Source organism: Amia ocellicauda, chromosome 21 (genome assembly GCF_036373705.1).
Source record: "Amia ocellicauda isolate fAmiCal2 chromosome 21, fAmiCal2.hap1, whole genome shotgun sequence".
Taxonomy (NCBI): domain Eukaryota; kingdom Metazoa; phylum Chordata; class Actinopteri; order Amiiformes; family Amiidae; genus Amia; species Amia ocellicauda.
In genome coordinates, this window is record NC_089870.1 from 19,129,566 (window position 1) to 19,142,569 (window position 13,004).

The following is a 13,004-nucleotide window of genomic DNA, read 5'->3' on the forward strand; positions in this document are numbered from 1 at the left end:
AAAACATTGCGCTGGGGATTTCATTATTCAGAGCGCCAGAAAAAAAAAGACATGGTCCTACATTAAATCATCTATAATCTCTCAGAATGGAGATAAAATAGTTGCCTCACTTATGCTAATTGAAATGTGTTTTTTTTATTAAAAGGTAAAGGACACCGAATGTGTTTTCTACATTTGCCTGTCTCTGATGTTACATAACTGTCTCTTTCTCTCAATCATGCAATCAGCACTTAATTGATTCAGCCTCCATGTAATGCAGCTGTTAAAAAGCATCAGAAGCCTTTATGTATCTCTCTTAATCAGACCCCTGAAAGACACCTGTTTTTGGTGGACATTTAAAGAGAGAACGTGTTGACGAAATTTGACAGTTCAAACTGGTCACTGCAACACAAAATCATATTTATTTGAGCCTATGTGTCTTCTTATTCTATTCCATTTCTGAACCACATTGAAAAGGACCAATATATCATCACTACCGATACCCAAGTAATCCTCCTGAGGATATGTAGGTGATTTTGTATATAAAATGTAACACTGCTACCTCAGATGGATAATTTCAGGTAGCTGGTAATTACTCTTCCTGAGAGCTGTGATCTACCCCAGCTGTCCAGCAGTGTGGGAAATGGCAGCGGTCAGTGGGGCAGCTTATCGAAGTCAACACGCGCTCTGCCACACCGGTCAGCGAGGGAAACTTCTACTGAAGCGCGAGATAAGACTACAGCAGCAGTCTGTGGTTTTCAGGGTAAGTATCTCTTCCTCCACAGTGTATTGCGTTCACATGGTTCTGTCAGAGACTTGCTGAGTAGCGATGTGTGTAGAATATCATCCGCTGATCCAGCCTTGAGAGTTGCCTGAGGGTACCTGAGGGTTCTCCACAATAAGGTCCATGAAAAGACAATTAAAAGCAGAGATAATCCCCTGAGTTCATTTCATCGAATTGTCTGTGTCGCATATTACCTACAAAGCACACACACATACTCAAACACTGGTTGAATGCCTGCCCAACCAAGGCCGGGGATAAAAACAAACCAATATATATATGAATGAGAAGCCATTATGCTTGATATTAAACAATCCTGACAATCAAATAGTACCATGTAAACAAACACAATTTTTTTTCTTGAATTTTAGATATTATTTTGGGTGAAAATTCCACCAAACCCTTGTGAAAACATGAAACATAACCTTCCAGTGAACTTAACACACGTTTCGATTGTATACATGCAAAAGCCTGGAAAATTGAGCGCTCGTTCTCTCTCTGTGATCATTCGTCATAACCCCCCCCCCCCGTCCCTCGAGGATACGACAGTAACGAGGTGTTTAATATACCCGAGAAGATTTCTCTCTTAATCTTCTCTGACAGAAAAGCCATTTCCCTAAATCTGCTCCTTGTCTAACTGCTGTGACACAGTCAATTGGTGTGCACGCCAAGACTGTTCAGCAGACTAATGTACTGCATTATCTTCAAGAGTGTGTGGGTGTCGAGGAAGAGAAAGACACCCAAGTCACGCTGCACGGATTTGAGAAACGCGTAGTGTGACGGATTAAGGATTGCACACTTTTGTCTCATCATCACCAAAATAAACCTATATCTGCATATGGCAAAATATGGTGAATCAATGATTTGGATGAAGTGCTTAATGACACCCGAAACCTCACTGTGGTGTGCATCATGGTTACGGTTACTAGTCTGTGAAATGCATCAGATGGAAAAATGGATCCCATCCCATCCCATCCAGTGATGGCAGCCTGTTTGCATGAACTCAAACCAGGCTGCGCCCACGTGAATATTTCCAAGGCTCTCATGATGGAAAAGGTGAGCTAAAGTGGTGATGCCTGACAAAGGAAATCGGGCTAACCTTCACAGATATCATGTAGCACCTTACCTCTCTTAAAAGCCTCTTTGGGCTCTCTCTGTGATAATAACTCCTTTAGAAGCGGCTGCTCCTCAGAAACAAATCACAGTCTGCCTGGTTTGTTGGAGATGCATTAGTGCCGCATATATCGCTGAAGAAAGAAGTGGAGTGTTTTTACTCTTTTCAACTCGTTGCACATCATCCTTCAGGTGTGAAACTGAACAATACACAGAAACTGGACTTCTATCAAATGAATGTGCTAAAACATACCCACAGAAAAATAAAAATAATTGCATTCCCCGTTTCCAGACGTAAAGGTTGCTTTCATTCAGACCGCAGGCCCTTATCGTTTACAGTAATGTAAAAGCATAACAGGCACAGGGAGAGGTGGCATATATCTTTTTTTGGATATATCATTCGTTTTTTCAAGAAAAGTCCTTATATTCCACTGTGGAAATAATACATTATATAAAGATCCTTATTTAAAGGAGTATTCGTTTCCAACAGATCCATAGCTTAATCAATTAATTGATTAAGACACAAAATAAATAGCACTACTGTAGTACTAGGGTGGAGCTAGTTTTCTCTTAAACTGATGGCCATCTTCTCTGCAGCTTCAGAAAGCTTTCCTCTCTGGCAGGAAACGCAGATATCTCGACACCAGCAAAGCCACATTATCACCTCCCTCTGTGTACTTTAACAGACACAGGCGTGCATGCTTTCGTATTCAGCCAAATGTGAGAGACATTTACAAAGTAAAATTGCCTGCTCCCTGCAGGATGAGAAAAAAAAGATCTCTAAATACAAAATTCAAAATAAACAGGCAAGCTCACTCTTCAGACGTCTCTATTTGTTTTGTGTGGGTTTTTTTCCCCTTCTTTTTTGGCAGCTGTGAAATTGCAATTTGCATTCTGTTTCAGAGCCAAATCTGGAAACCCCAGAGCCCTTTGCAGTAATGTGTTTCCTTTGTGGCTCTCTGGACTAATAGGAGAGCAGTTAGTGGGAAGTCAGACAGACCTGAATAAAATGGCACCTGTCTCCTTGTGCCTTCTGCCTTTCTCTGTACCACCCCTTGGCTACAAACAACACATTATTGTTGTTGTGAAGTAAGATGTAAACCTCATCTGTCTCACAAACATCAGATGAGGTTGGAATGTGCCGTTGAACTGTTCAATTAGATAATTAAACCATCAAAAGGGTGCAGGCATATAAACGCAGGTATTTTAGCCTATTTCTCTGTGTATAATATATAGCTTTCTCCTAATGAACCATATCAGCCAATTCTCATTTCACCAACAGAGGGCACTGTTGTCAATGGAAATTTGCTCCGGGTGATTCAACAGGTATTCATAGTTAATGTGACAGCGCGGTCTTGTTCTCTTGTAGGATTATTATTATTACTGGTCAGCATGTGAGAACAAGCAGAGAAGATCTTTATTATTAGTTGTATTATTATTATTATTATTATTATTATTATCATTGTTGTAGTTGTTGTTAATGATCATACAATAGAAACAGCACTAAGACTAATTAAGCATCATAACCCCTTTATACCAACAGCAACCTGCACACTACCATACAAAATAAAACATGTTCATTTAGATATTGTGAAAAACGTACAGCCCTGTGCAGACAAAGTATCTTCAGACACTTTCACTTGCAGTTTGCTCCGTTTTTACTGATAAAGCTCACTTTACTGCTTAACACATTTCTTCCTTGTATAGCAGTATCCCATTTGCATCCTTACACTGGATTTTGTGTTATATGTTGTAATGCTGTACATTTATTAGTAGTAATCACCATGCTTAGGATATGTGTAGGAAACAAACATGCACGTAAGCTATGATACTAAATACATACATAAATAAATATTACTGATCTGATTATAAATATAAAACTGCATCGCTCCTCGTAGCACAATATCTTTGTCTTAACCGTCTTTGTGATCTGTGGGTATCTCTGCTATTCAGCTTCGCGTTTTCGTGGCCGCTAGCCGTCTGCGAGGTTTTGCCTAATGGACTTGCCGTAGAGTGACGTATTTCCTGCGAGACGATCAAGTGCAGTGAACGATGGTAAGTGAGGCAGCAGTTTCTTTCATCCGACTGTTTTTGTGCTGTTTTAGCCGATTTCACTAATGAATATCATTACCATTTACGTCCAATATGAAAGTTTATCAATATAACCTTTACAGGACGGGGTAGGTCATGCGGTATTGCGTTTTGGATGTCATGATTTTCCGTTTTGTCCGCTTCTAGCCCAGCCCCCACGGTGTTACAGATACCGGGTTTACGAGCACAGCAGGATAAAGTATTGTTAGTTAATATTAAACATATGTTCAAACGATTGTCCTTTACTTTAACCGCCTCCTCTGCGTGTTTTTAACGTATTTAATAAAAGGTTCCCCGTTTGTAAATGCCGGTCCAAGCCGCCTCTACTGTGTTGTACCGGACAATTGCTTTTAATAACAGAAATGAGCGGAAGTAGTTTTTTGGAGCAGTTTAATTTAGTGGCGGTTGATAAATGTGGTCTCTCTCAAGATCGGGACATAAACTCGGTGTTTTCACGGTACAGCAGTGTAAAGATACTGTCCTTTATAGGTCACGTCTACACATAATTGCTTGTGAAGAATAAGCCTGTTTGTTGTGATTTTAGGGTCAAAGCCAGAGTGGGGGACACGGACCAGGTGGAGGGAAGAAGGATGACAAGGTGAGCCAGCGACCTGACGTGTTGATCCTATTGACTGTGGAAACAAACAGTCAGATGTTGGAGCTTCGTTAGTTTAAATCCCTTTCATGGTGGAGAAAAGTGCCTTAACTGTGAATGTTTTTCTTTGCTAGGATAAGAAGAAGAAATACGAGCCTCCGATCCCCACCAGAGTGGGGAAGAAGAAGAAGAAATCAAAGGGCCCAGATGCTGCCAGCAAGTTGCCTTTAGGTATTGCTTTCAGACCCGCCACCTATAAAGACTGCAATTTTATTTTATTAACCGACTTTGAAAATGGTCAGACGTAATGGACTAATTTGAGTTTCTCTGCGTTTCAGTCACTCCTCACACTCAGTGTCGGCTGAAGCTGCTGAAACTGGAAAGAATTAAGGACTACCTGCTCATGGAGGAGGAATTCATCAGAAATCAGGAACAGATGAAGCCCTTAGAGGAGAAACAAGAGGTACCGCCAATGTGCAGCCACTTCTCTTGGAAGCCCAGTCCAAGGGAAATGCCGAAACGCCTGGCACTTGGATATCGCCCTCCCTAATGTGTCTGTTTTGTGCATCTTTACAGGAAGAGAGGTCAAAGGTTGATGATCTGAGGGGGACGCCCATGTCTGTGGGAACCCTGGAGGAGATCATAGATGACAACCATGCTATAGTGTCCACGTCCGTGGGCTCGGAGCACTATGTCAGTATTCTGTCCTTTGTGGACAAGGATCTGCTCGAGCCGGGCTGCTCCGTCTTGTTGAACCACAAGGTAAATAACAGATTCAGTCATCTTCCTGATACCTGAAGTAATGACAGGGGAATGTCCATTGCTCTGTCAGGTGTTTATTAAAGTATTTTCTCGGGACAATGCAAAGCTGGTGCCGTTCTTCTCTGTCAGGCCAGACTGTCAGATATGGAGATGTTTTTGTTCAAACCTAATCTACTATGGTTTGGTCTGCAGGTTCATGCTGTCATAGGGGTGTTAATGGACGACACAGATCCTTTAGTCACCGTGATGAAGGTGGAGAAAGCCCCACAGGAGACCTATGCTGACATCGGAGGGCTGGATAACCAAATCCAGGAAATAAAGGTAAGAATCAGTAACTTTGTTGTTTAAGGTGCCCCACTAATTACTTGTTGTAGATCCGTGTTACAAAATTATAATATCTAGCCTAATATTTTCTGACTCTGTTTACATGAGCTATCCAAAGGGTGTCCTCTTTGAAAGTTCAGTGCTGTTTTCCAATGCTGATCCACATGTTTTAGTTACTTTTCTATGTATTTATTTGGTTGTTTGTGTAATTTGTCCTCTGTAGGAATCAGTGGAGTTGCCTCTCACCCACCCAGAGTATTACGAGGAGATGGGAATCAAGCCTCCAAAGGGAGTTATTCTGTATGGGGCCCCCGGCACAGGTGAGAAATGACGGGAGAACGCAAGACTTCTTACAGTAGTATTCCTGAGAATCTGAAATTAAGATCGGGGGCGAAAATGACAAGAATAATAATGGCTTTAGTTTAAAACCATATTGATGAATCCAGGACAAAGTATGTTGTCTCTACCTGATATACAAGTGAACAATAAGGAAAGGCACTGTTTGATTACAACCGACAGCTGTCCCAGTAAATTAGATTTTATTAACGTGCTCCCTTTGTGTTTGTGACGGAAGGCAAGACTCTGCTGGCGAAGGCGGTGGCCAACCAGACCTCGGCCACGTTCCTGCGGGTGGTCGGCTCTGAGCTCATCCAGAAGTACCTGGGCGACGGGCCCAAGCTGGTCAGGGAGCTGTTCAGGGTGGCCGAGGAGCACGCGCCCTCCATCGTGTTCATCGATGAGATTGACGCCATTGGGACGAAGAGGTAAAAAAGGCCTGAAAGACTTGACCTTGAGAAAATCGTTCAGTTCAAATGTGCGGCTTGATCACAATACTTTTCCCCCCGTTTCCTCGGCAGGTATGACTCCAACTCCGGGGGGGAGCGTGAGATCCAGAGGACCATGCTGGAGCTCTTGAATCAGCTGGATGGCTTCGACTCTCGAGGGGACGTTAAAGTCATCATGGCCACAAACAGGATAGAGACCCTGGACCCAGCCCTCATCAGGCCAGGTATGTCCCCCACACAGCTGCCCTCTCGTGAGTAACACGAGGACACTGTGGCAGATACAGATGAACAGCAGCAGTGGAGTCTGTGAGGGGGATGTCATTCGCTGCTCTCTCTGCTCCTCTAGGACGAATTGATCGTAAGATCGAGTTTCCGCTGCCCGATGAGAAGACCAAAAGAAGAATCTTCCAGATCCACACGAGTCGGATGACCCTGGCCGAGGACGTGACGCTGGATGACTTAATTTTGGCCAAAGACGATCTCTCCGGGGCAGATATTAAGGTATCCTTCCGATTGATGTTCGCTGTCTTTGTTTTTGTGCAGCTTGGAGTCTGATTGTGTACAGACTATTATATCTGCACTGGGTACCTTATTGAACTAAGATGTGTGCTTATTGTATTCTGTGTTGATTGTACTACAGCTGGAAGTCTCTGTGAATTGATGATGATGTAAAAGGTGTTTTTGTTTTTTTTAAAGGTTAGAGATGTATTTCAGTGATTCATTTAGTATGTATGTATTTTAAGATCCTCTTGATGGTCTAAAGCCAGGCCACAGCCCCTGCAGGTTGTTTTCAGAAGCGATGGGCGCAGCACATAATCCTCGTGTCTTTGCTGTTGCAGGCTATTTGCACTGAAGCCGGCCTGATGGCGTTGCGAGAGCGCAGGATGAAAGTCACCAATGAAGACTTCAAGAAGTCGAAGGAGAACGTCCTGTACAAGAAGCAGGAGGGCACGCCCGAGGGACTCTACCTTTAAGTTCAGAAAGAAACCCTTTTTCATGTGTTATTACTTTTAGCAAATACATGTCATGTAAGGTTCTGAAAAGGTAATAAATGCCATTTTCTCTGATTAGAGCTTTTGATATGTGTGCATGAAATGTGATGTTTCTGTTTGAGCGGATCAGGGAGTCGTTTATTCTAAACCACCTATTTGACAATAAATTGTGTAATTTCAGAAAGAAAAAATGTCATTTTTATTGTAAAAGCATTCTCTCATACATGTCTGAATGACTTTAGTTGGGAGTTTAATAGGAATGTTTGGAGCAGAATTATTTTATATTAAAAGCGTTATACTTCAGATTTGAAGCGGTTTTCTCTCTGGGTGTGAAAAAGCAGTAGCACTGTGCACTGCTTATAGTTCATTCATGTTACACAATTGCTTCTACTGATTCCAGATCTAGATAACAAGTAGATAAGTGTAAAACTAGCTGAATTAGAAGTAATTTTCTTATAGGGTAGTGGGTGGAGCATAAACTTAGTTATTTAACCTATAATCATCAGTAAATTAGGTGAGACAAGATTGCTGTTATTCACTCCCATAAAATTATATCCTTATGTACAATAAACTGAATGCCTTTGTAGTATGGGTTTATTTACTTTATTTGTAACGTTTTTTACAAATTAATTGGGTTTCTGTGTCGCAAAAGAATGGGTATCCGAGTTCATACAAAGACAGACATACTGCCGACGTGGTGTCTAGTAAGAACTCAGTTGCAGTGACTCGGAGATCTATATGAACCTGACTAGGTGCCTCACTGGAGAGTCTCCATGCAGCTCCTGCTGGACGTCCTCTGAGGGAGTCGACCGGTGCCCAGGTATGGTGTCTACACAGACATACTTTATACTGTACTGTTGAGCAAATTTCCATTTAAAAACAAAATACAATTTAATACTTGATCAAGCAAAAACAAAATTGTTTTGTATCATATATGTCACACCTGTAAAGACAGTATTTCCAAGTGTGGGTTCAAAACGGTCTCTAAACTGAATTATTTTCTGAAGATGAGAGGCGCCACCTAGAGGCGTGTCGGGGAATACCTCGGCATCAAAGCTCAAATAACTTTTTACTCTTAACTCAGATGAAATGTCTTTTGCTGAAAGGAGGAGTTTCCATTCTTGCTGCACTGCAGATAAAGAGATATCTGGGCAATAATGGACTATTGAGAAAGTTATTGTTAAAATCTGGTTATAAAGACAGAAGTGATAAGCAGCATTAAAGCCACAGACTATACAAGTGAACTCGTGGCTTGAATGCTGAAACTACATTGTTACAGCTAACAAAGACACACTGCTTCTTTTGGGCTTCTATGTTATACATTTTGGATCAAAGACACCTTTAAGGTTAACTTCATATAGTTAAAAATTCTGTACGGCAGCTATATGAACGTATTATACCTGTCAACATTTTGACTTTCTCCGTCCTTGCTGTTTTTATTTAAGCAGAAAAATTCCACCATACAAATAGTGATCTCGGCTGTCTAGGTGTTCTGGTGACTAAATTGGAGTTCCTGCTTCGTAATCCAACATATTCCTGCGGTTTCCCAAGGCTGTGGGCAAACATTTCTTAAAAACAGACAAAAATACATTGTCACATATATAAAGCAAAAGTAAATCAATGGGCTCTAGCTTTGTTGGACACAAAATAACTTAAAGCACATTCTGTTTTGTACCAACACATTTACAATTGTGTCACATTAATACAAATAGAAAATAGCACTCTGTACACACTCAACATATTACATGACAAAGTAGGCCATGGTGTCTCTCTGAGCCAGATGGTAGTCGTCCAGCCCCTGGCCCTGGGAACAGAGAGGGTTATTGCTGGTGGTGTTGAACACAGAGGTGGAAAAGTGCATATAGGGGAAGTGCAACAAGGAATTCTGGGAAAGATCCTAAGCAAGATGCCAAACGTTCTGAACCATTATTCACTGAGCGCTTACTGATCAAACTGAACATAATCAGACGTGGGAGAGGGATATATTACCACATACCGAAATAATGTGTGGACTACATCTTCAAAAGCACTTTCCCATATGTCACATCAAAGACATTTCTCTGTTATTGGCGGGTTTTATCAGTATTTTGAAAAACACATTTTGTGAGAGGGGCATGACTTGCCACGAGTCTCAGAGCTCTATAAACCACCACCGCACCACACGGATCTCCTACCTCAATGACTTCGAACTGGAATCTCTTCTTCTCCTGTTCGGCTCTTCTTCTCACTACGACCTTTGGGACAGAAGACAGCGTTGTTGTCGGCACTGGAAACCCATACGCGGTGTATATATATAGACCTCTGGAGTCAATCGATCCTTCCATTTGTCATTTTGTAAGGCGCCTTTTGCAATGTGATGCTAGAGAGCGCTTCATACTTTACGGCAGAGAAAAAAAAAACAAGAGGCTAGGCAGCTCGGCAGGACTATACAGCCGTTAATGACTCACAAACACTGCGATTCCTGTGAGGATTGCCAGGGCTATGACGATGATGATGGCAGCGAACCCTGGCGAGATGGTCTTCATGTTCATGCGGGGGGGCTCGTTGTCGAAGAACAGGACTTTAATGGAGTCCCGCTCGACCTCCAGGCTCCTGCCGTCGACTTCAAGGCCGAATTTACTGTTCTTCAGCTGCAGTGACATGAAAAGTAGACCATTCCAGAGTTTTCACTTCATTCCAGAGTTATCACATGGCTCAGACAGGAGGGGACCGACCTTTCTGAAGTTCATTATTATATAATTATATATAAGTATATGTTTCTTAAGTCAAACACGTCAAAGTGTGACATACTTACGTCTCTCTCTATGTAGTACGCCACGGTGGCCACATCCACCGGATCTTTAGTTCCGTTCTCCGTCAGCCGTATCGACACCACCTGGGATAGTTCCTGAATCTGTTAAAGGAGGCAGAGAGAAGTCTGATCATCCGAGAGTGAAATATGACATGGTGTGAAGGGTGTGTGCAAGGAAAGGTAACCTATGTTGAATCCATACAGACTGGGCCTGGATGTTAGATGAGTGGCTCTATTTCACAGTAGTGCCTTAGGCTCCAGTTTAACAGAGCCAAGATGGGAATAAAGTGCATCTAAGGTTGCATAATAACATCAAAATATACTGTACCTACATTTATCTCGAGGATCTGGGTGGCCTTCAGTGTGTATTCTTTGACCAGTTTAAAAGCCAGTTTCCTGAAACAAATCAATTGTGGAGACATCCATTAATCCAGATTCAACTTTCTGCTGTTGCTTTTTAGTTAGCAAATGTCTAGATCCACTTGGTTTGGACAAATAAGTGGAGAAAAACTCAACTAAGTTTAAGAATTTGGTATTAATTCCAAAATCAGGTTCATTTAAAAAAATATAAAAGTGTTTTGTTGAAAGGAGGAAGGAAAAAATAATGACATACCGTCTTATTGCTTCTCTTGTTCTGGCGAGAGTTGTGAAGTCCACTTTAAAGGTAAATAGAATATCAATGAGGCTGTGGAAGAAGAAAACCTTTGAATTTCAAAAAATCCAGATACTTCCTGTATTATCGACATGCAAAGGATATATGAAGACTCTGTATGTAGTGCGGAGGGGTGGGAGTGCTGCTCCGGGGCAGGGGTGCTTACTGGACCCTGACGAGCCGGTCGCACTTGGGGTCGTCCCCGGTCTTGTCAGTGACGCGCACGCCGGCGCTGTCCACGCACCAGCACAGGTTCGAGTCGTCGTCGCACTGCTTGGGCTTGAACATGCCGTAGCCGTCGCACTCCGGGTCGTACTCGATGTCCAGCCGCCCTCCGGGCAGGATGGTCCCGGTGCGCCGCTTGTTCAGCATCTCCAGGTGCATCAGGCGGCACTTGGGTGTCACTGCAGGGCAGGAGAACATCTCAAAGCCAGCATGGTCACTTTCTTTATAGTTTCATCAAAACCAACTCAAAATTAGCTACTGTTCCTTTATTTGTAAAAAAAAAAGTATATTGCATTGCATGACGAACGGTTCCTCCTGCAACCCTGAGTATATATATTTTTAGTAAATGTCTTCTATATTTCTCAGAGAAGGTACACTTTGGACATCTGCTGACACATAGCGTATGTCCCTGTATTAATCATTGCCTGCTCACACACACACAGGTAGTCCAGCTGACATTGTTTCCTGACACTGGCTGACAGTGAATATCTGATGTCTGTCATCTAGGCGCTGCAGGAGGCAGTGAAAGAGGAAAATCAAGAGTACTGTGTGAAACAAATGTCATCCTGTCATCCCAAACCTCGAGAGCTTTCTGCATTTCACTGCACAACATATGTGTGTCTACCAGCCTGGATTGAGAAACCTTTTCTTTGCAAACTCTGTGTCAAGAAAGCTAAATTACACATCCTTCCTCACACACTATCGACTTAATGGATGAATATACGTGTCTTTACATTAATCCCAGTAATAATCTTGTTTTGGAATAACTTTCACGTCGTACAGTTTCAGGTTAGATCAAAGTCAAGGATAATGAAGCAAGTTTGCTTGTGAGACGTACATTGATTGCAGTTGACGGTGAGGTTGTCGTAGCCCCGGAAGACGGCCTCGCACGTCCCACACCTGTTCATGTGACAGGTGACATACTCGTTGTGGACACAGAAGGCGTCCTCGCACACCTCGTCGAACTCGCAGTTCTCCCGCGCGGGGAACTCGTCGTTGCATTCGTCGTCTGGAACACAAACAACCAGCAGAGCAGCTGTCCTGAAATCGGCAATCTGCTTTCAACATCTCATGTCAACCACGCGTCTCCTCTCAAGATTAATTCCTTCAGACATGAGTCTTTACAACAAATGCATCAAGCACTAAGAAAGTCTTAACCATCTGCTTTCTGTCCAGAGGCGGTCATCAGGGTACATATTCAAGTTCTCAATACATTAACCATGTCATCACAAAACCATCAACATTCATTTAAGCTTTTCAGATTCACACTTATTTTAAGCAAACTTACAATCTGCTGCGCTCTAAACACTACTTTCTGGAAACAGACCGAAATCTCAGAATCTAACTCCTAATCCTCGATCAGATTTATAAAAGTAACTGCCGCTAGTAGAGCGAATGTCTTGAGGAGAATTTCTAGGTAGCAACACATTCGTAAAATTCACAGTTCGTCCAAAATACCCCAGCTCAGAGCGGCTCCTCCACCCCCGCTTCCGCTCGCTCACCTGGCACCGCAGACACGGCCACCGTACTCTCGAAAATCAACACCGAAATCATACACAGGGTTTTCATCTTCATCTCTGCAGGATCTCTCTTCACTCAACCCAGCGTGGTAAGACCGAGCGCCCTGTTCTCCACAGACTCACCTTCATACTGGGTGCTAGGTTATGTTAAACCAGTTGGCTCCGGTCAGGTCAGTTACCCTTGGGGGGTCATTGCAGATGCAATTATTCACACAGGAAACTTGCTAAAATCTACTCCAGCCCCGGGGCGGTGTGCAGTAAATTTATTTTGAATGATCTGCAGAATTGAGCAACATTGAGAACCTTTACTTTCTACCAAGGACCAAAATATGTTTACATACGTATTGAGGTATTTTACAGTATTATTGTCATCATTTGTGTTAATAATGATGTC

General features: G+C 42.5%; 2 protein-coding genes across 2 annotated transcripts; one reads left to right on the forward strand and one right to left on the reverse strand.

Annotated features, from left to right (window-relative positions):
* The first annotated feature begins 3,850 nt into the window (after positions 1–3,850).
* On the forward strand, positions 3,851–7,497 carry LOC136716851 (26S proteasome regulatory subunit 4). Its single transcript, XM_066694256.1, has 11 exons — positions 3,851–3,928; positions 4,509–4,562; positions 4,694–4,790; positions 4,898–5,022; positions 5,136–5,321; positions 5,514–5,642; positions 5,869–5,965; positions 6,220–6,409; positions 6,503–6,654; positions 6,777–6,931; positions 7,270–7,497. The coding sequence occupies exons 1-11, from the start codon at positions 3,926–3,928 to the stop codon at positions 7,402–7,404; spliced, it is 1,323 nt and encodes a 440-aa protein (XP_066550353.1). The 5' UTR covers positions 3,851–3,925; the 3' UTR covers positions 7,405–7,497.
* A 509-nt stretch (positions 7,498–8,006) lies between these two features.
* On the reverse strand, positions 8,007–12,785 carry LOC136716852 (epithelial cell adhesion molecule). The gene is made up of 9 exons (XM_066694257.1): positions 12,593–12,785; positions 11,929–12,099; positions 11,032–11,269; positions 10,827–10,898; positions 10,546–10,609; positions 10,217–10,315; positions 9,870–10,052; positions 9,597–9,656; positions 8,007–9,226 (listed from the first exon to the last, which is right to left on the reverse strand). Exons 1-9 carry the CDS (start codon positions 12,663–12,665, stop codon positions 9,164–9,166), a joined length of 1,023 nt encoding a protein of 340 aa, XP_066550354.1. The 5' UTR covers positions 12,666–12,785; the 3' UTR covers positions 8,007–9,163.
* Between the last annotated feature and the right edge of the window lie 219 nt (positions 12,786–13,004).

Bases quoted from the DNA above. Each gene is read 5' to 3' on its own strand.
- LOC136716851 (XM_066694256.1), top strand. The intron at 4,563-4,693 runs GTGAGCCAGCGA...TTTCTTTGCTAG, and splicing joins GAGGGAAGAAGGATGACAAG to GATAAGAAGAAGAAATACGA. The intron at 5,643-5,868 runs GTAAGAATCAGT...TGTCCTCTGTAG, and splicing joins ACCAAATCCAGGAAATAAAG to GAATCAGTGGAGTTGCCTCT.
- LOC136716852 (XM_066694257.1), bottom strand. From the start codon at position 12,665: ATGAAGATGAAAACCCTGTGTATGATTTCGGTGTTGATTTTCGAGAGT. The intron at 11,270-11,928 runs GTACGTCTCACA...CCTGCCCTGCAG, and splicing joins CACCGTCAACTGCAATCAAT to TGACACCCAAGTGCCGCCTG. The intron at 10,316-10,545 runs GTAGGTACAGTA...CTCCTTTAACAG, and splicing joins CCCAGATCCTCGAGATAAAT to ATTCAGGAACTATCCCAGGT.